At 34.3% G+C, this 21211-nt stretch overlaps 1 protein-coding gene across 5 annotated transcripts in view; it reads left to right on the top strand.

Annotated features, from left to right (window-relative positions):
- UBE2D1 (ubiquitin conjugating enzyme E2 D1) overlaps positions 1-13707 on the top strand; it is a 30824-nt gene extending 17117 nt beyond the window's left edge. For 2 of the 5 annotated variants that reach the window (XM_004427113.2, XM_087432185.1), the window contains exons 2-7: positions 5701-5764; positions 5858-5889; positions 7980-8057; positions 9132-9237; positions 11984-12077; positions 12824-13707. In XM_004427113.2, the coding sequence (XP_004427170.1) occupies positions 5701-5764; positions 5858-5889; positions 7980-8057; positions 9132-9237; positions 11984-12077; positions 12824-12869 (420 nt within the window). In that variant the 3' untranslated portion in view covers positions 12870-13707. Of the gene's footprint in view, positions 1-653; positions 786-5700; positions 5765-5857; positions 5890-7979; positions 8058-9131; positions 9238-11983; positions 12078-12823 lie in introns of all 5 variants that reach the window. The other 3 variants (XM_087432186.1, XM_087432187.1, XM_004427114.3) reach the window with 3 other exon arrangements.
- The last annotated feature ends 7504 nt before the right edge of the window (positions 13708-21211 follow it).

Genomic DNA, 21211 nt, shown 5'->3' with positions numbered 1-21211 from the left:
ACATCCTTATGCATATATCTTTGGCTGTTTGGACAATTAGTACTGTGACGTGAAATTACTGGGTCAGAGACCATATGCATTTTCCGCTTTCACAGTTATTACCAAATTGCCCTCCAAAATGTCGTATCTCAACTTACACACCCTCCCACGGCGAGTGATATGCTTATTTCCCACCAAAGCTGTGGTTGGAAGTATTCTAATAGGTTGACAGTGGTTTGGTTTGGCTAATGGTCTTGTGCATGTTTGACTATACGTTGTTCTCTCTGTTTTTTCCTTAATAAAGCACTGCTTTGCTTTTGTAACACACACAGATACAATACTTAATTAAAAATGAATGGTTTTAAATGCTTTGTCTTTGAGACCTTTTACTTCTAATCAGCATGGGATAAAAGCATGGCCATGAAGAGGTCTAGGCAAGAGGCCTGAGGGGCTCATGAAACACTTTTGGAGGCTACCTGTAGAGTGCAGCCAGATTTCAGGGTAGTGGTGGAATAGGGAGAAGTGTTCAAGAAGTGAGAATCAGGGTTGTAAGCTACTTTAGAGGGGCTCATTAGCAGTGAGAAATGTGGAGTCAAGCCTTGGCTCTTATGAGGATCCTATGGACTTAAGTAATTTGTATAACTCAGTGTTAACTCTTTTTTTTTTTTTATTAGAAATAAAATTTTTATTGACATCTCTCTGAAGGACTACATAATACTGTGGTGAAAAATGTGGCCTTGGGAGTCAGATCGTCTGGATTAAAATGCCAGCTCTACCACTTAGAAAACGATATAACTTTAGGCAAGGTACTTAATCTCCCCGCACCTCAGTTTCATGTTCTGTAAATGCAGATGATAACAGTACTTACATTATAGGATTATTGTCAGAATTAAATGAATTCTAAATGCAAGACACTTAGAACAGTGACTGGCATATATTAACTGCTCAGTAAATGTTAGCTATTTTTTTTTCTTTATTGTGAAATTTTTGTTGTACATTATTGTCTGTCAGTCACCATATAAATGCATGCCTTTACCCCTTGTACCCACCCCCGACCCCCCTTGCCCCTGGTAACCACAGAACAGTTCTCTCCGTCTGTTTGTTAATCTTCCACATATGAGTGAAATCGTGTGGTGTTTGTCTTTCTCTTGCTGACTTATTTTGCTTAACATAATACCCTCCAGGTCCATCCATGTTGTTGCAAATGGGACACTTTTGTCTTTTCTTACGGCTGAGTAGTATTCCATTGTCTATATACCACGTTGTATATATTCCATTCCATATATACCACATCTTCTTTATCTACTCATCAGTCAAGGGACACTTGGGTTGCTTCCACGTCTTGGCTATGGTGAATAATGCTGCAGTGAACATAAGGGTGCATAAGCCTCTTTGGATTGTTGATTTCAGGTTCGTTGGGTAGATACCCAGTAGTGGGATAGCTGGATCATAAGGTATTTCTATTTTTAATTTTCTGAGGAATCTCCATACTGTTTTCCATAGAGGCTGCACCAGTTTGCATTCCTAGGAGCAGTGGATTAGGGTTGCTGTTTCTCCACAGCCTCTCCAGCACTTGTTGTTTTTGTCTTGGTGATTATAGCCATTCTAACGGGTGTAAGGTGATATCTTAGTGTGGTTTTGATTTGCATTTCCCTGATGATTCGTGATGTTGACCATCTTTTCACGTGCCTGTTGGCCATCTGTATATCTTCTTTGGAGAAGTGTCTGTTCATTTCCTCTGCCCATTTTTTGATTGGGTTGTTTGTTTTTTTGTTGTTCAATTGTGTGACTTCTTTATATATTATGGAGATTAATCCCTTGTCGGACATATGGTTTGCAAATATTTTCTCCCAGCTGGTGGGTTCCCTATTCATTTTGATCCTAATTTCATTTGCCTTGTAGAAGCTCTTTAATCTGATCAAGTCCACTTGTTTATTTTTTCTTTTGTTTCCCTTGTCTGAGTAGCCATGGAATTCGAAAAGATCCCTTTCTGACCGATGACAAATAGGGTACTGCCTGTATATTCTTCCAGTGTTAATTCTTACAGAGAGAGTGGGGAGAGGAGCAAAGAGAGAGATTACTAATCCTAGCATTTCCTTTTGGAATAACATAAGAATCACTAAATTATTTTTAATACTCCATATGTGGCTGCGATGCTAAGAGTAGATAAATAAGCATGCCAGTTACAGCAGAGAAAGCGTAAATCAGATAATAAGGCAGTTTGTGAAAAACCTGGGGTAAACTAAATCAAAAGGGAGAATTTGAGCCAGCTCTGATGGCCTAGTGGTTCAAGTTTGGTGCTCTCACTGCCTTAGTGACCCAGGTTTGTTTCCTGATTGCGGAACCACGTGTCCCATCTGTCAGTTGCCATGCTGTGGTGGCAGCTCACATGGAAGCACTAGAAGGACTTAAACTAGGGTATACAACCATGTACTGGGGGGCTTTGGGGAGGGAAAAAAAAAAAGAGGAAGATTTGCAACAGATGTTGTTAGCTCAGGGCAAACCTTTCCCTGCAAATAAAAAAAGATTTAAAAACAAAAGGGAGAATTTAATGAGTATTAAGTGGCCGTTGATTTCTTGTGTCTAAAAGTATACTGGCTGCTGAATAGACTAAGAGCAAAAAGGGTGGAGTTTTGGTTGTAGTTTTTGTTTGTTTTATATTTTCACCTCCTCAGCACATCTCAGAATTGTCCATTTTTCTTTTTTCAAATTAAAGATCTGTATTTTTGTGGATGTGGGAAGGTAGATACTGTGCCTTTTGTTTTCTGTTGGTCATTCTCTCTGTACATATGCATCACAGTTTCAGTTACATATTTCCAAACAAAATAACAGGGCATGTTTCCAGACACAATGTTTGACAAAGGGATAGAACATTAGAAATTTAGACCCTCCTAAAAAGTCTAGGATGTGTAAGTCTCCTCACCAAAGCATTAGTGTCATTATTAGTAGTAAGTAATGATTGACGTGACTATTAAGAATGTTTGTACCGTCAGCTGCCTCTTTCCTATAATAAGTGAGCTTTAAATAGACAACTTAAGAACCTGGCCTTTGCGGGAGTTCACTTCTTAGATTTTCTCTCTCCTGTCCTTAGCTCTAACTTCTCCTAACAGAGGAGGTAGAATCAGGGCACAAAAATATAAGAACCAGATAACCTTTATTTTTCTATAATATTTTAAAAGGATTTGAAGAACAGTCTCACATTTGAAATTTGAACGTGATTCAAGGCTATTCCAAGTAAAATATGGTTTTGGGTTTTTAAAGAAAATATATTTTTATGTATTTATCTATATGTATGATTTATTCACATGTACATTATCTCTATGTAAAATATATACATGCAAATCATTAACAGCTTTTTAACCACAATTAGATACTCTCATTTTCCAATTAACTAGTTTTCTAGTTAAAATAAGGACAAAGAAGTCCCATTTACCCATTTACACTAATGTTTAGAAAACTCAACATGTTGAATTTTTTCAGAAGCAATCTCTTAAAAGCCCAAATTAGAAAACTGTTAAATAAAGCCCACTCATTCTAAAATGGGGCTGACTTGGGAACTGCTCTTCCCTCAGTCATTTAAACTAGTTAAATAATTGTATTCTACTACTAGAGAATTGGATGGTTATCAATTCCATATTATCTTAACATTGATTTGAATGCTTACAATGTACCAGAGACTGCTGTATACTTCACATGTATCCTTTCACTTGTTCGTCATAGAAGCTATGGATGAAAGTGGTAATGCCACTTTACATTAAAGAAAACTAAAGTTTGGAGAGGAAAAAAATGATTTGCCCATGATCATGTGGCAAGTAAGGATGGCACCTGGACTTGAATTTCCAAGCCTTGCTTTTTAACCACTGTCACTAAGTCGAAGACGGAAATCTCCCTCTTTATTGCTTAGCTATACCTGGACCAAAGAAGCTGCTAACTCTGTTAGTTAATTCTTGTCAGGAGGAGAAGCACAGCACCACCTGTGAAAAAAACAACAAAAACAAAAATGAAAGTACCAAGGTATACTGGAAAAGACTGGAAGAAGGAGACCTGAGTTTGCACTTTGCTCAGTTACTTAGCTCATATATCATTTTCTTAGGAAAGCCTTTCTCTACCACGTCCTCTTCCTTGTTCGTCTCTATCAGAACACTGACCTCATTGCTGTAAGTACCGTATTACAATGGCTTGAAGGTGCACATCTTTTTCATTTCAGCCTTTCTAAAATCTGGATGCATCTTATAATTGATGATGTCTTAAAATTAATTGGCAGCATCTCCTTAATTATTGGCACATAAAATAAGGATATGATTTACCATTGATGGCATCTTAGGTTTAATGAAATGCAGTATTTGTTTACATGTGTTTCCCTGAAAATGTTAACATCATTCCCATGGTTTTAAACCAGGTATATACAATGATTTTCCAATTTCTAGTCTAGTCCTCTTTTAAGCTCCAATCCTGTATGTTGAACTAAATTTTTCTTTGATATCACAGGGATCACAGATTCAATGTGTCTACTTTCCAAATCAACTTGTCTTCTTGTGTTCCGCCATTTCAGTGAATGGCATCTATGTTTGTACATCTGTGGAGCTAAAAAGCTAGAAGTTCAACTGCCAGGGTTTGAATCCCAGTTCCACCCTATACTAGTTATGTGAGCACACAGTGAAGTGTGTCACCTTTATTCTTCATCTGTAATATGGGGAGCGTGATAACACCTACCTCTGAGGATTGTCAGGACCATAAAACATCGAGTAAGGGTTAGCTGCCACTAATCTTCGTCGTACATATCCGTGACCTCTCTCCTTACTCTGTGCGTTTAATTCATCATCAAATCCTCTGGTAAGTCGGCCCTTCAAAAAATCTCAGATCTGTCCACTTTTATCTCGTTGCCACTTCTCCAGGTCAGGAGAAGTGGCAACTGTTTTTCTTGCCTGTGGTAACTAATCTTGTAGCTTCTCTTTCTCATCTCTAATCCAATCAATACATAGACCAGTCAGAACCATCTTTTAAATCAGATCATGCCGCTTCTTAGAACTCCTTCCAATGCACTTGGTATAAAACCCCAAATCCTTAATAGGGTGTGTATTGTTCTCAGTTTTCTGCCTGGCCTCTGCCTGTTTATGCCAACCTCGTCTTATGCCACTCTACCTCACAGTGTCACTCATTTCTCCCCAAGCTAACTTCCACTCATCCTTTAGATTTCAGCTTAAATGTCACTTCCTCAGAGACATTCCCTGATCTTCCAAACTAAATTAGATTCTTCAGCCCTAATATATAGTCCTTTATATTGAGTTTATACTTTTCATATTTGAGGTTCCTTCCCAACTGAAGGCAAGAAAGGTAAGTAATTTCCCCAAGGTCATAGAGCTGGATATGGTAGAATTGGGATGCTAACCCAGGACTAACCAACTCTAAAGCTGCGTCATTTCCGTGATCCTTCCTTTGCTTCCTTAAGAGCAGAAAAAAGCATATGAATCAATGTGCTAGGCTTCAAAATATGGCCTGACTGCACTCCTTTCTTTCCATTTAACCTTCAGGTTGTTCCTTAAATATCCATCTCTCTGTGACCTAATTCCACATTCTTCTACCAATCAGTGACACAATACATTTTATGTTTTCGTATTTTGAATAGAACTGTCTAAAATGATTTTAAAGTGAAGTAAATAGTTTGTGTCTGCATAGATTATTATAAAAGAATTAACCTTTTGTATTCTTGCTTTGCTTCAGGAATTAAGTGATCTACAGCGTGACCCACCTGCTCACTGTTCAGCTGGACCTGTGGGAGATGACTGTAAGCTTTGCTCTATTGCTAGGATTTTGCTACCGTTAATGATATAGGTTTGAACGTTTGTTAATGACTCCAAAACTCCTTTGTTTGTTTCAGTGTTCCACTGGCAAGCAACTATTATGGGGCCTGTAAGTATGATTCATATATATGAAATTAATCCCCTCAGCCATACTTCATTCTTGCCATTCACCTTTGATCAGATGTTTGTGGCTAAGATTGAATTTTCTCATACTCTGAATCACTCAGTAAGCAAAATATGATTAAAGGATTTATGATGATTTTCTAGAGCACTGGTGGCAAATACTTGCTAGGATCACTGTGATGTTTTCCTTTGCCAAATCCTAGATCATTACACTTAGTAATGGATCACCCACAATTTGCAACCAGGCTGTGTGTTTCTTTAAATTTTTAAACACAACGTCAGTTGTTCCGAACTAAGCATAGTTATTCTCACATCAACAGTTTCAGTAGGTTAAAAATAAGTCTAATTAACCCAATAATGGAATTTCTACAGCTAACGAGCACCAATTTGCAATGTTTCATCGCTGTTCCTGTGTGAGAGAGAGAACTGATAAAATACTGCATGGGTCTGTCTTTGCCACCTCATGAATTTGCTGCTTTTAGTTTTGTTCCATTGTCCTGAACTCAAAATTACCTGCTGTTTTATGACTGGCTTCTCTTAACACTTATTACCTTTGTTAAGATTATTTCTTTCTATACCTAAGAAGCAGTTATGGCTTGAAACAGGCTTTTCTTTCTATGAGCAAAAATCTCATTGCATAAGAATGAGCACTGACAGCTCAAATCTACTTTCTGGATGAGAGCATATACTGAACATCATTCTCTCCTCCCTTCTCTGAAAGAGCTTTATCTAGTAAGCCATAGAGTTTTTAATCATATTGCCTTGTGTTTAACTTGAAAAAAACAACAGTTATTGAATTTTCAGGGCAGGAGTCCTGGGCAAGTGTCTCAAATTACTAAATTGTTATACTGTTAGTTTTTTAAAGGGTATAAAATGCAATGTATTTATTTACATAAACAGCTTTCAATAAGAATGTAGTTATCAGCTTTCAATAAGAATCTAGTTATTTGTTTGTTTTTCATTGCTTACTAAGACCCTTCAAAATACTGTCATTTAAAGACTCACCCTTACCATTTGAATTATAGCCCTTCAGAAATATTTCTTAGGTGAATCACATGTAGCAAATGATAATTATGTTACTCATACCCCCTTTATTTTAGTAATGTAAACATGCCACTTATAGTATCATTTGAATATCTAAGCAGACCATATCTGTTGATTGTAATTTACTTACATTTTCTACATTCCTTATAATTTTTGATGAACTAGCATTAAACAATATGTCTAGTAAGAAGAATTATACAGTACCATCCTCTAATGTATATGCAGAAACTTAAGGAGGAAGTAATGGTAGTCTTGCTATTATTACCAAAATGTTAATATAACATGATAAATTTAGTTACATATAAAGGAATTAAAATAGAATTTAAGGTATTTTTGCTACTTCTTTCTTTTTTTATAGCTTTTTTTTGCTTGTAACATTATAAATATTTTCTAATTGCCATAAAGAAACATGGCCAATTTTAAATTCCTCTTGTAAAGTTGATTCCTAATTTGCTAATTCTGTGAATATTGAATTTATCTAGTTTTGTTTTAGGCCTTTTTGCATTTTCCACATTATTTTATAAACTGTTACTAAGTGAAGATTTGAGGTCTAAATTGTGTAACAGTGTACCTTAGCCTTTCGATTTCATAGCTTGGTCTTTTCAGTTCATCTCCATTCTTGCCTCTTAAAGGACCATCAGAACTTAAGTTTTATAGATAAGAAGCTAATACCAGCCCCAACCCTTTTTTCCATACTAATTAACTGCTGCAGAAAATTATTCTTTTCTCACAGCGTTATGTGTGTGTATACTGGATTTTAAAAAATCTGTACTCATAAACAGATTTGTTTGGGCAAGTCACACCATTGTGTATGTCCTATTTTTGTTTTATTTTAAATTTTGTGATGTCAACATGATTGTTGGAAAATCCTCTTTCATACCTGCAAAGGGAAACCTGTTTTCAAGGTAAATGATTTGGGCTTATGACAAAATGATGGCATTTTTTCGAACTGATATATTTGGGGGGAAATCATTGTAGGTTACTAAATAAATACAGTAATCAAACACTGATGCAAATATTTTGTCATTTCAGCCTGATAGCGCATATCAAGGTGGAGTCTTCTTTCTCACCGTACATTTTCCGACAGACTATCCTTTTAAACCACCAAAGGTATTTTTATTTTTCTGATTGATGTGACTCCTCTGTCAGGGATTTTACTCTCTATCCAGAGATATTTTCATGATGTCAAAGACCGTGGGTATGTTAGCATGTTCAAACTGTTCTGTAAAACCACTGAATCTATAACATGCTTTCTTACTCAATTATTTTTTATGTCTGTAAAACTAAAGGCAGTATCTGTTATAATAATTTAGTTTCCTTACCTTTCTTTCCCTCATTAGATATGTGTAGTTTGGGAAGTTTTTTATGGTCAGGAATCAGACTTTTCCATTCAGGGGATTATCTTTCCAAAGTTGACCCTTCTTTCTCAGTTTTTAAGTATTCAGCAAACATTTGTTGAGCACCTACCATGTTCTGTTACACTGAGGAATACAAGCATAAATATGACACAGTCCCTTTATATAGTGTGGTAGGAAAGATAAAAACACGTTCTTATTAAATTAAATTTAGATTAGCTCTCAAGAGGAAACCAACAAATGATGGTAATATCAATGAGGGAGAAAATCGTTAACAAATTCTGTCAATCAGGAAATAATTATTTTCGATTTTTAAAAACACCTGATTATATATATGAAACAATGTAACAACAGCTCTTGTGGAAGATTAGGATTCTTGGTGGATTTCGTAGGACAAGTAACAAGCCGAGGCCCCTCAACTTTCCTCTGGAACAGGGTCAGCATTCTATTTTTAGATCCAAGTGTCACTTCCAGGTATCACTGATAATCAAATTAAAAAAAGGATTACCTTGAGGGATGATGAAAGCCATGGTTAATTACTTCAGATGCTACTCAACCAGTCATACCAGCTATTACAGACTTATTTATTGCACTCTCCAAAATACTTCTCAATTCCTTGGGGGAGAGTGCAGGAAACAGACTTTATTTGCTTTCACATTCCCAGTAGCTAAAACTACATGTGCACAAAGTAGATGCTCATTCATTTTCTGTTGAATATATTTCTACTCTAAGGTCACGTAAAATTGAGGGCATTTTACTCCAAAGCAGGTTGGTTCTATTTTGTTCATAGTTCATGGATTGTCCCGTTTTTGTTTTGTTTTGTGTTTAGATTGCTTTCACAACAAAAATTTACCATCCAAACATAAACAGTAATGGAAGTATTTGTCTTGATATCCTGAGGTCACAGTGGTCACCAGCTCTGACTGTATCAAAAGGTAATTTCATTTATCAGGTTTATAACAGTTGGTAGCAGTGAGACAGGAAAAATACAGCAGAAATATCTAGGCACCAAAGTTTAAAAAAAACAATCTACTGTGTTTTCTCCTGCTTTGATTTTGCTTTGCTTTCGTAGCTCTTATATTACTTTTTTGCTTTTAGCAGTTAGCTTGGGGGGATTGATGGGCAAATCTAACTGATTAGATGAGAGAAATTTAAAATGTTAGAGCTAGAAATTTGGGGATAAGCCTGTTGACGTTTTATCCCTTTAGTTTGGGCTTTGCCTTTAAAAAGAGAGAGAGAGAAAGAAACAGAAGTAAAAATAAAATTTTAGGACCAGTTGTCCTATTCATTAAATGGAATTATTGACATAATGAGTAAAGTTTTACATCTCTTTTACTTCAGCTAAGAAGAAATATCAGATTAGGCTGATAAAATAAGTGACTTAAAATGAAAGACGTATTTCACACTTTAGAATAACACAGTACATATAGCATGTTAGTCTAAACTTTGAGTAATAATAGCATTGTTGTAATGGCGGATACATAATCCATGTGGATTCTCAGCTTTCACAGATGTATAGCATTGTTCTTTGCTAAGTTATCAGATGTGTACACAGGCCATCTGAAGCCATTTTTGTTTCATTAGCCAATACTATTTGCTGTGCCAGCCCTCTGAATTCATGTCTTTTTTCTCTGACAGAAGAGAATTGACAGTTGGAAAATATTATTTTGAGTTAGAAGCATCTGCCCCTGAAGTAACTTGGTAGTTTTCTCGTTTTATAAAATTTAAGAAATATGTTTCTCTTTAAGGATTCAGGGGAGGAATCCATGGTCATTAAAAAAAAAAAATGCTACCTGAATATATAACTGGTTTTTAAGAGCGATAAGGTTTATGGGAAGCAGAGTCCACAGCAATAATTATTTCAAGTATTAGATAAGTATAGCCCTTTAGGTCAGTGAGTTATTTATGAATGGCAGTTTTTCTGACCTAAGATGTTCGTATAAAATGTTCCTGTAGATTCTAGTGTCTTTTTAAAAATCTTTCACATAGTATAACTTATGCACTAGATACAGGAAAGATTCTCTGTCAAAGGGTTATACAAATTAATACACCTTTCCTGGAATAGTATCACAAAATGAAATTCATTTGGCATAAGCAGTTAAGTACTTACATGTGCTATAAAAGAAATGGCAGACTGCCAGGTGTTGAGCACTCATTTCTGACATTGGTAACTGTTTGTAAAGAATAATTAGTAAAGAATAATTAGTATCACTGGCTTCTGGAAACTGTCCTTTAAGAGCAGTTTCAGACAGCCTCAGTTTCCTCATATGTAAAATGAGGATTACAACAGTATAACCACATAGGATCACTGTGCACCTGGCATGTGGTAAGCACTCAAATGAATGTTAACTATTACCTTTTTCCGTATTGTAAAATATTTGATTGTGTAGGTAATAGTGGGATCAGGGCCCATGGCTCTTGACAGCAGGAGTGGGGAGATGAGGAACTTCCCTCTTGCTTATTTTATAAGATAGCTTATACTTTGCTCATTTGTTTGTACATTTTTCTGTACTTTAAATATCTTATTTTGCTTTTTATCATGAGTTTAGTCTGGAAACCTTCTGGAGATGTGAGCTCAGATAGTCTACCCTGTTGGTTTAACATACAGGGCTTGAAATTTCACTGGGCAGATGGAAGATGAAGAAGATGAATAATATATTAGTTTCTTCATTAGCCCTTAGCTCCCCCTGTCCGTGTCATTTAAGAATCAACTCTGCTTTATAAGTTCACCTTTGGATTTGTAAGAGTAGGAAAAGATAAAGGAACATAGTAGAGGAGGGCGGAGTTGGAAGGTTATTCCAAAGATTCCACGTACCCCTGCAGAAGTGGCATGCAATTGAAGCAGACATAAGGAACCAGAGTCCTTGTTCCTTCTTTTTCAGATACTTCGATTTTTTTTTTTAAGCATAACTATTTGCATTAGTATTTTGATGTAATGTGGCAAGAAACAACTACTTTTTCAATTTTCATTTATATTTTAAAATATACAGATTTTGTAATGATAGCTGTTCACATTATTTTAAAATGCATGCAATACAAATAATGTAATTGGAATAAAAGAGTCATTGAAAAAAATCTTAGAAATCGTCCTTCTTTGTAGACAATCTGTAGCACTAAGCTAAAGTAAAAAAGTGGGTGAACATGATATCCAAAATGGTTTGGACTGTTAAGTGTAATTTGATTTCTTTACCTTGAATTGATTCAAGCACAGATTTTGTGCATTAAAATAGAATTAAAAATGGACAGTTTTCTCTTAAAGTAGAAAATTATCTCTAAGAGAAATCTAAAGTTAGGATGCTATTCTAAAAATTTTTTGGTTATGTACCATTTGGGGTATGTATATGTTACCTAAAGATGTTTTTCTAGAGAACTCTTGAGTTTAAAGGTTGTTAATAGCTACTTTGGAGGTTCACATTTTTTAAAGAAATAAAAATTCAAATAGAATTTAAAACTTCAAAAGTTATAATAATTTTGTATTATATACATTGTATGGTAATTTTGTAATTTTAAAAATTAAAAATATTTGCTATCAACCAAAGTTAGTATCACATGTAATTTAATGTGTTCATTTTATTTTGTTTTCTTTATAAGTTCATTGTATTCTGTAAAATCATTTTCGCATATGTAGTTGTATAAAGTAGAAAGATCATTATCTAATATGATGTTCTCTTTTAAATCTAGTTTTATTGTCCATATGTTCTCTACTTTGTGATCCTAATCCAGATGACCCCTTAGTACCAGATATTGCACAAATCTATAAATCAGACAAAGAAAAGTAAGTGTTTACTTATATTAGTTTCTGTTTGGGTGCATTTCTATACAGTCTGCTAAAACATAAGTATATCAATATATTTTAGTATATTTATTTAGTTATTCTTATTATACTTATATTAAGTTTATCTTGCCAGTGGAGTAAACCTTTCTTACTAGACTCTATTAGTCTTTTTACAAAAAATCTTGTTCCTTCCCACATATTGTTTAATCCTTTACTATTTAATAGTATATGTTCTGCATTTGCACAGTATGTCATGTTTTTTGATGGGAAAGAACTATATATAATTCTAGGTAGTAAATTTAAAATGAAAGAATTTGGTAATTGGAAAGTATTGAATATTGTATTCCTTATCTTCTCCCAGGAAGAGAAGTTATCCCTAACACCCCCCAAAACTGACCTAATTTTCAATCTCCTTCTTCTAGCTGGCACCATCGATTCATTTGCAGTTTACAGATAATGCCCGTTCAGGGTTGGCTTTTATAATTTTCTATTAGAAATTGGTTTCTTCTTTGTTGTTTATAATTTAGGTATGTTTTCATATAGGTTGTAGAGAAATCCATCAGTTAAAAAATCACTTACATTTTCTGTTTTATTTATGCATGACCCTGTCAAATTGACCCAATAATTGGTATATGTATGATTATTGCAATTAAGCATAAGAAGGTAGAGTATAGAGTTTTATATAGATAGCTCTTCTAAAAGATTCAATTTGTATGTTTTTACTATATCCCTTTTTATGCCTACAGATACAACAGACACGCAAGAGAATGGACTCAGAAATATGCAATGTAAAATCAAAAAAAATTTCGTATATACCAGAGTACTGTAAAATCTAGGTTTTTTTCCAACATTAGCAGTAAATTGAGCACTGTTTACTGTTTCATTGTACCATGAAATCCTTTGATTTTTACCCATTTTAAATGTATTTCTGAAGCAAGACAAAACAAACTTCCAAAAATATCCTTAAGACTGTGATGAGAGCATTTATCATTTTGTATGCATTGAGAAAAGACATTTATTATGGTTTTTAAGATACTTGGACATCTGCATCTTCAGCTTACAAGATCTACAATGCATCTGAAAAGCAACCAAATTATTTTTTGCTGAAACTAGATGTTTTTACATGAGAAATACTGTATGTGTTGTCTAAGATGTCGTCGGTTTTATAAATCTGTATTCAGATTTCATTCTGTGTTAGCTCACTTTATAATTTGTATTTTTTTACTGTATAGACTAAATATATTCTATTTACATGTATGTCAACTCATTACTTTTTCCTGTGAACAGTATTGAAAAAACCCCAACACCTGATAATTAAATGAATTAACTGTCTGTCCTCCTTGTTTTAGGGTATTCTGTAGATCGATTGCAGATTTCTTAAACCTGAAATGATCTTTACACTGTAATTCTCAGTATACTGATTATGAAGAAACACTTGTTTTGATTTTGTTATACTTGACTTAACTTTATTGCAATGTGAATTAATTGCACTGCTAAGTAGGAAGATGTGTAACTTTTATTTGTTGCTATTCACATTTGAATTTTTTTCTGTATAGGCACTATTATATTGACACCTTTTACAGATCTTAATGTAGCTTTTTCCATATAAATAAAAATGCTTTTTCTACTATTTGTCTTGATTACTTAAAAAGATAAAAATTTGCTTTACCTATAAGTAAGGATCAAAACTCTACGTAAAATTTTGCATGAAAATTAATTCCAAATTGTGAGAGTGAGGTCTGTTGTATTTGGCATTAATCACCATTAATTATATAAGTTTTATTGCTTTAGATTTGTATCTGTTTACTAAATTGTCAATCTAAAGGATGATAAGTATTGGTCCCTTGTTACAGAAAAGAATTTAGAATAAATTGGGGTTTGTCTTAGATCACATCTAAAATAAATTATTTACTAAAGTACTGAGATGAGTATAAGGCAGTGTCACCCACGAGGAAGAAGTCTTTATAGATCTGAAGAATAATTAGGTTAATTCATTAAAATGCCCCTCTAGATGTAACTGACATTGTATTTCTTAACATTTTAAAATCTAGAATTTCTAAAATAGAATTTTAGTGCCATCACAGTTTAGAAGAAGACATCCATTTTTTACTATAGAAGTTATAAAGAAAATTCTAAAATGATCCTTTTGTATGATTTTAAATTGCCATTTAAAAGTGATTTAAATAAGCAGGTTATCTTAGCAGATTTTAAAGAAAGCTAGGAGGTTTTAATGTTTTAACTTGGAAAAAAATACATCTCTAATAATAGCATGCTTACCAAATGAGTGAGTGTCATTTTTAAGAAGAGTTGTAGCTCTTCTGATTATTGCAGTAGCTGTATAAGGGTGCAAAAATTTGTGATGGGTGTAGTCATTAGCAAAGCATTTAAATCACTTAAGTATTTTACCATGGTTCATTATTATTAAAGCACAAAACAACCCACTGTTAGAAATGTGTTTTTATAAATGAATGTAAAATAATTAAATGAATTGTGAAATGGGTGTTTAAGAAAATGTAGTTTTAAAAAGTAACTATCTTAAGTGACGTCCTGAAACAGCCATATCATGAGAACACTACTTTACTAGCTATATTATTATGAGCTACATTCACCCAGAATTTGAACACTCACCATCATTAAAGTATTTACTATATTTTGATACTAAAGGGTTTTGTTTCTTGAATATCTTTCACTTTTTTTTAAACTTTCATTTGTGTGGCATTTATTTTTGGAAGTGTCTTTTTTTTTGTTTATTAAAGTTTTTGAAACTTGCCTACTTCTTGTTTGCCTTTGCTTACATCTGAATTGTTCAACCAGACTCCTGAGGAGTGAGCACAAGTTCTTATAATTAACTAAAAATCTTAAGAGTTCAACAGTGGCATAATGATCAGTTAGATCACCATTTGGCCTATGTTGTTTTTGCTTAATTCTAACCAAGAGTACATCGGTTACCTTTTATAACTGTAAATCTGAAGCCAGAGGTCTTCCTCCATAGATTAATCATTAATTTAAGGACCTCCCTGGAGTGAGGGGAATGGGCAGTCTTTTGGAGATTTAGATCCTATGTCTTGAAATCCTGGATGCTTCAAGACATAGTTGGAAACCATATTCACATTGGATTCTGGGCACTTGTAACTTCCACATACAATAAATCAGTAGCATGCCCTCATCCCCCAACTATCTCAAAAGCATATGATTCCTGAAGTGCAGGCTTTACACGTGCCTATGTAAATCGTATGTGATTATTCATTTTTGCTTTAAGTTATTCCCCCTGCCCATGAACTCAGGGAAAATTAAAAATTTACTTTGTAAATCAACTACTTATCAATTTTAAAGGATCAAAAGTATTAGGAGAGAAACACACACAAACACAGAGCGTAGAGCGTAAGGGCAACCCTACGAGTTAATATTCCAAAGAGTAACTTTTTTTTGACCTTGATAAAAACTATAGCACATGTAGTTTTTCACTTCTCTTATTTTATCACAATGATCTGTTTCTTTTTCTACATACTCAGTCACTGATGTGTCGCAGGATCCTGTTCTCTCACAGTTCTGTATTTTTAAGATGGAAAGATTAGATAAATTAATTTTCCTCTTAGATAAAAGGAGATTCTTGCTTGTGAAGCTATTTATGTCTGTCTATTGGCAGTCAATTTGAACTGGACTCAAAGTCCAGCCCAGTCAATGATGTTTTAAAATTTGAGTTCTGCAGTAGAATCATCAGTCCTGTTACTCATTCCTATTAGAACTAGCCGTGGAAAATGTGATTAATGCTTTAGCCACGGCCATATAAATAGAGCTTCAGTGTATTCAGATTGTGGAATTTGGTCTAAGATACACCAGATTACTGCTTATCTTTTCAGTCTGTTTAAATCTTTTAAGTGATTATTAATATAATAATAAAAAGTTCCGTTCTCTATCAACTGTAAACTAGGACTTTGGAAAATCTTTTCCTTAAACCAGAGGTTTAATTGCAATTTAATAGCTCTAAAATATAATGCAAGTTATTTGTGAAAGTTCTCATTTTTTATATTGCTTCCCTTTTACTGTTCTACCAGTTGTATTGTACAAATAAGGCAGCAGCTGGGGATTCATCTAAGTTCACTTGTAAAAATTGCTACATAAAGAAAACTAGTCATTTCTACTCTTTTTTTTTGTACTGAGTGATGTCTGCAAACTCTAAACTGATTGGTATGCTTTCACCAGTTTTTTCAGTAGTGGTGATAAGTGAAAATTTGTGGGCAGCTGATGTTTTGGGTTGTAGAAATAAGTTGCAATGCAATGGTATCTTGATGACAACCTAATAGTGTTATATCACCTATTTGTATTATATTACATTTAAATTTCTGCTCCCATTATCCTGTTATATATAAGAATGTGGTTTTAAATTATAAATAAACAACTAATAGGAAGAGGGAATATTTACCTAAAAGTATTAGCGTTGGGGAGCATTTTTGTATAATAAGATACATTTCTTTAAAAACTTATTTTAACACTCTCTCAGGTTCTACTCTTGTAGAGGGAGGGATATGCGTTTTTTACCTCAGAAGGAAGTTGCTTTTATTACACTGGCACATGTCTAAGGTCTGAGCTCTGCTTTCCGCATATAATTTACTTGATTGTGCTAAGATCTCTTTAGTGGAAAAGATGACTATGAGTTGTGTATGAGATACTTTATTGTAAAATCTTAATATACATATTGTGGGGAGTAGTTGTGACACCACTTCTATTAGCACTTCTGATACACTCATTTTAGCAGTGCCATGACCACCCAGCATTCCGTGTGTCAATAGAAGAGTTCACAAGCCTAAGCATATGGTCCTGCTCGCAGCTAAGATTTATTATAGTGACACAGCAAAGATATGCAGCTGGATCAGAAAGGGGAAAAGACAGATCAGGCAGCATCTGGAGGAATCTACGTGCAGGCTTCGTATGCTCTCCCTGAAGGGGCCACATGGAGTGCACTCGCCAACAGTGAAATGCAGTAGCACAGGCACACTGCTTCTGCCCACAGAACCTTGTTTGAAACTCAAAAATCCAGGGTTTTTATTAGGGGCTAAATCGTGTAGGTACCCTTTGCCCACCAAAATTCTAGTCTCCCAGAAGAAAAGCAGGTGTCACCATAAATCACATTGTTTATTTAAAAAGTCTGATCAGGCCGGCATAGCAGACAGAACTTTATCATAAATGGAAAGTTTCACAAGCCAAATTCCTAGATGCCAGCCAAGGGCCAACCTAGTAAGCAAGCCCTTCTAAAGATCTGGCCTGCACCAGATCTTTGAATCTTGTTGAAAAGACTGTGTTTTTCCCCTTGAATGATCTTGGTACCCTTGTTGAAAATCAACTGACCGTAGAGGTAACTCTATTCTATTGATCTGTATGTCTTATGCCAGTACCACACTATATTGTTTACTGTAGCTTTGTAGTAATTTTTGAAATGGAGAAGTCTTTGTTCTTCTCTTACAGTATTGTTTTGACTATTCATGTCCTTTGTGATACCAAATGCCTTCTAGGATCAGCTTTTCCATTTTTCTAGCTGCGACTTTAATTGGGATTGTATTGAACCTATAGAGCAATTTTGGTAAAGTTGCCAACTTTTGTTCTGGTTATCTATTGCTGAATGACAAATCACTCTAAACTAAGTGCTGTAAAATAACCACTTTATTATGCTCGTGGATTCTGTTGGGTCAGGAATTGGGATGGGGCACAGTAGGGATGGCTTGTCTATTCCATGACGCTTAGAGCCTCAGCAGAGGGTGACTCAAATGGCTGTGGGCTGAAATCATTCGGAGGCTTCCCTCAGATGTTGGCACCTGTACATGTATTGTCTCCTAGAGCACTTACTATAAAAGCCTTTCTATGTGGCTTGTCCTTCTCACAACATGGCGGCTTAGTTCCAAAAGTGAGCATCTGGAGAGCAAGTGTTCCAAGAGAATGAGGAGAAACCTTTATGACCTTTTATGATTTAGCCTTTGAAATCACATAGTGTCACTTCTGCTGTAGTTTATTGGTTGAAACAGTCACAAGCCCTCTCAAATTCAAGGGAAGGGGACATAGACCCCCACCTTGCCATGAGAAAGAATTTGGGCTCACCACCACATGTTATTGAGTCTTCTATTCCCTGAATATGTATATCATTCAATGTACTTAGATTGTCTTTAATTTCTGATTGTTTTGTAGTTTTCTGTGTAGAGATCTTGCACATTTTTCATTGGATTTATTCCTAGATATCTAACTTTTTAAACCTGTTATAATAGTTATTTTTTATCTCATTTTCTATTTGTGTGTTCTTACTGTATAGAAAAACAATTTGTAATATTCGCCTTGTATCCTACAACCTTGCTAAATTCACTTTTTAAAAGTTTGTAGAGTTTTAAAGTTTTCTGCATTTATGTTACCTGCAAAGTGATAATTTCCTTATTTCCAATCTACGTCCCTCTTATTTCTTTTTCCGTGTTGCATTAGCTATGACCTCCAGTATCATGTTGAATAAAAATAGTGATAGCAAGCATCTTTTCTTGATTTCTGAGGGAAAGCTTTCATTATTTCAATATTAAGTATGGTGTTTGCTTTGTATTACTAAGTTCCCTTCTATTCCTAGTTTATTTAGCATTTTTATCAACTGAGTTACATGTTGAATTGTGTTGAATGTTTTTCCTACATCTATCAAGATTTTTATTGTGATTTTTATCCTTTTTCTCTATTAATGTGGTATGAATTACATTAACTGATGTTCGGATGTTAAATTGTCCTTACATTCCTGGACTAAAACCCACGTTGAGGTATATTATCCTCTTTAAAAATCACTGGATTCTATTTGATAATATTTTGTTGAGGATTTTTGCATGTATGTTCCTGAGGGAAGTTGGTCCATAATTTCCTTTCTCGAATATCTTTGTCAAATTCGATACCTCACATTATGCTGGCCTCATGGAAAGAGTTGGGCAGTATTCCCTCTTTATTCTCTGGAAGAACTTGTATAAGATTTGTGCTATTTCTCCCTTAAATATTTTGAATAACATTCTGAAGTCATCTGGGCCTAGAGTGTTCTTCGTGGGAAGATTTTAATAACAAATTTTATCTGTTTAATGTGTATAGGACTAGACACATTTTCTATTAGTTTCAATTTTAAGTTGTGTTTTTCAAGGAATTGGTGCGTTTTATCTAAATTGTCAATCTAGTTGGCATAGAGTTGTTCATGATATCCTCTTTTATAGTCATATCTCTTTATTTTTCTTTTTTCTTGATGATTATTGTTAGGGGATTATCAATTTTATTAATCTTTCAAAGAATCAATGTTTGATTTTTAAATTTTTCTCTTGTATATTTGTCATTTTATTGATTTCTATTTATTACTTTTATTTCCTTAGTTTTGATTTTTTAATTTGTTTTTTTAGCTTCTTGAGATTAAAACATAATTTTAGCCTTTCTTCATTTTTGATATATGCATTTAAGACTATATATTCCCCCTACCACTTTAGCTGCATCCTACAAGTTTTTTTTTTTTTTAAAGATTTTATTTATTTATTTTTCCCCCCAAAGCCACAGTAGATAGCTGTATGTCATAGCTGCACATCCTTCTAGCTGCTGCATGTGGGACGCAACCTCAGCATGGCCAGAGAAGCAGTGCGTCGGTGCGTGCCCGGGATCCGAACCCGGGCCGCCAGCAGCGGAGCGTGCGCACCCAACCACCAAGCCACGGGGCCGGCCCATACAAGTTTTGAAATATTGCATCTTCATTATCATTCAGTTAAAAATATTTTCTAAGTCGTGTTTTGATTTTTCCGTATACTCTTGAGTTATAGAAATATATTGTTTAATTTCCAGGCAATTGGGTATTTTTAGTTATATTTTTGTTAATGATTTCTAGCTTAATTTCTCCATGGCCAGAAACATAATCTGAATTATTTCAATTCTTTGAAATTTGTCAAAGCTTGCTTTATGACCCAGCATGTGGTCAATTTTGATAAATGTTCCAATTGCATTTGAAAAGAATGTGAATCTGTTATGATTAGGTGCAGTGTTTATATATGTGCCAATTAGATCAAGTTTCTTAATTGTGTTCACAATATTTATTTGCTTGTTCTCACAGCCATTAAGGTGATATGTTAGTTTCTCCTTTATGATTGTGAAATTGTCCATTTATTAGTTTATTTTTGCTTTAAAGATTTTGAAGTCAAATTATTGGATACACACACAAAATACACACGCATAAAACTGTGATGTCTTACTGGCAGAGCAACCCCTTTCTCATTAAGAAATGGCTCTCTTTATCTCTAATAATGCTTTTGCCTTAAAGTCTACTTTAACATTAATATAGCTTTCTTTTTGGCTAGTATTTGTAGTGTTTTTTCTGTTCCTTAACTTGGGACCTTTCTATGTCTATTTTTAAAATGTGTGTCTCCTATACTCGTTATACAGTTGGGTTTTATTTGATTTGGTTTTTGTCCAATATGACAATTCTAGTCTTTTGATTGGAGTGTTTAGTCCTTTACATTTAATGGACTTACTGATGTAGTTGGGTTTCTACCTACTATGTTCTTGGCATTTTTTTAAAAACATGTTTTATTTTTTCCTCCTTTCTTGCCTTCTTTTGGATGAATCAATTTTTTATAACAGTCCTATATTTTCCCTCTGATAACTTGTTAGACATTCTTTTATCCTTTTATGTGTGTGTGATTACCCTGAATGAAAAGATACGTCTTTGTCTTATTACAATGTAATATAAATTATTACTTTTACCATTTTCCCAATAATGTAAGAACCTTACACTACTTGGACTCTGTTACCCCTTTCCCACCTTTTGTACTATTATTGTCTTACATTTTAATTCTACATATATGTTAAATTCCACAAGACATTAATATTATTATTGTGTATGTCATTGCCAGAGCACCTACCTCCATATTTACTTCTTCCAGTGCTCTGCGTCGCTTCTCGCATTTCCATGTTTCCATCCGAGATCATTTGCCCTGACTAAAGAACTCCTTTTACTATTCCATTTAGTGCAGATCTGCTGCTGACAAATATTCTTTTTTGCCTTAAAAGTTTTTATTTTGCTATCATTTTTATAGGATATATTCACTGAGAATAGAATTCAGCTGTTAGCTTTATTGTTGCTGCTTTGAAAATAATAT

Source organism: Ceratotherium simum, chromosome 6 (assembly GCF_057802395.1).
Source record: "Ceratotherium simum simum isolate JZ-2026a chromosome 6, ASM5780239v1, whole genome shotgun sequence".
Taxonomy (NCBI): Eukaryota; Metazoa; Chordata; class Mammalia; order Perissodactyla; family Rhinocerotidae; genus Ceratotherium; species Ceratotherium simum.
This window is presented reverse-complemented; position numbering and strand designations above follow the sequence as displayed.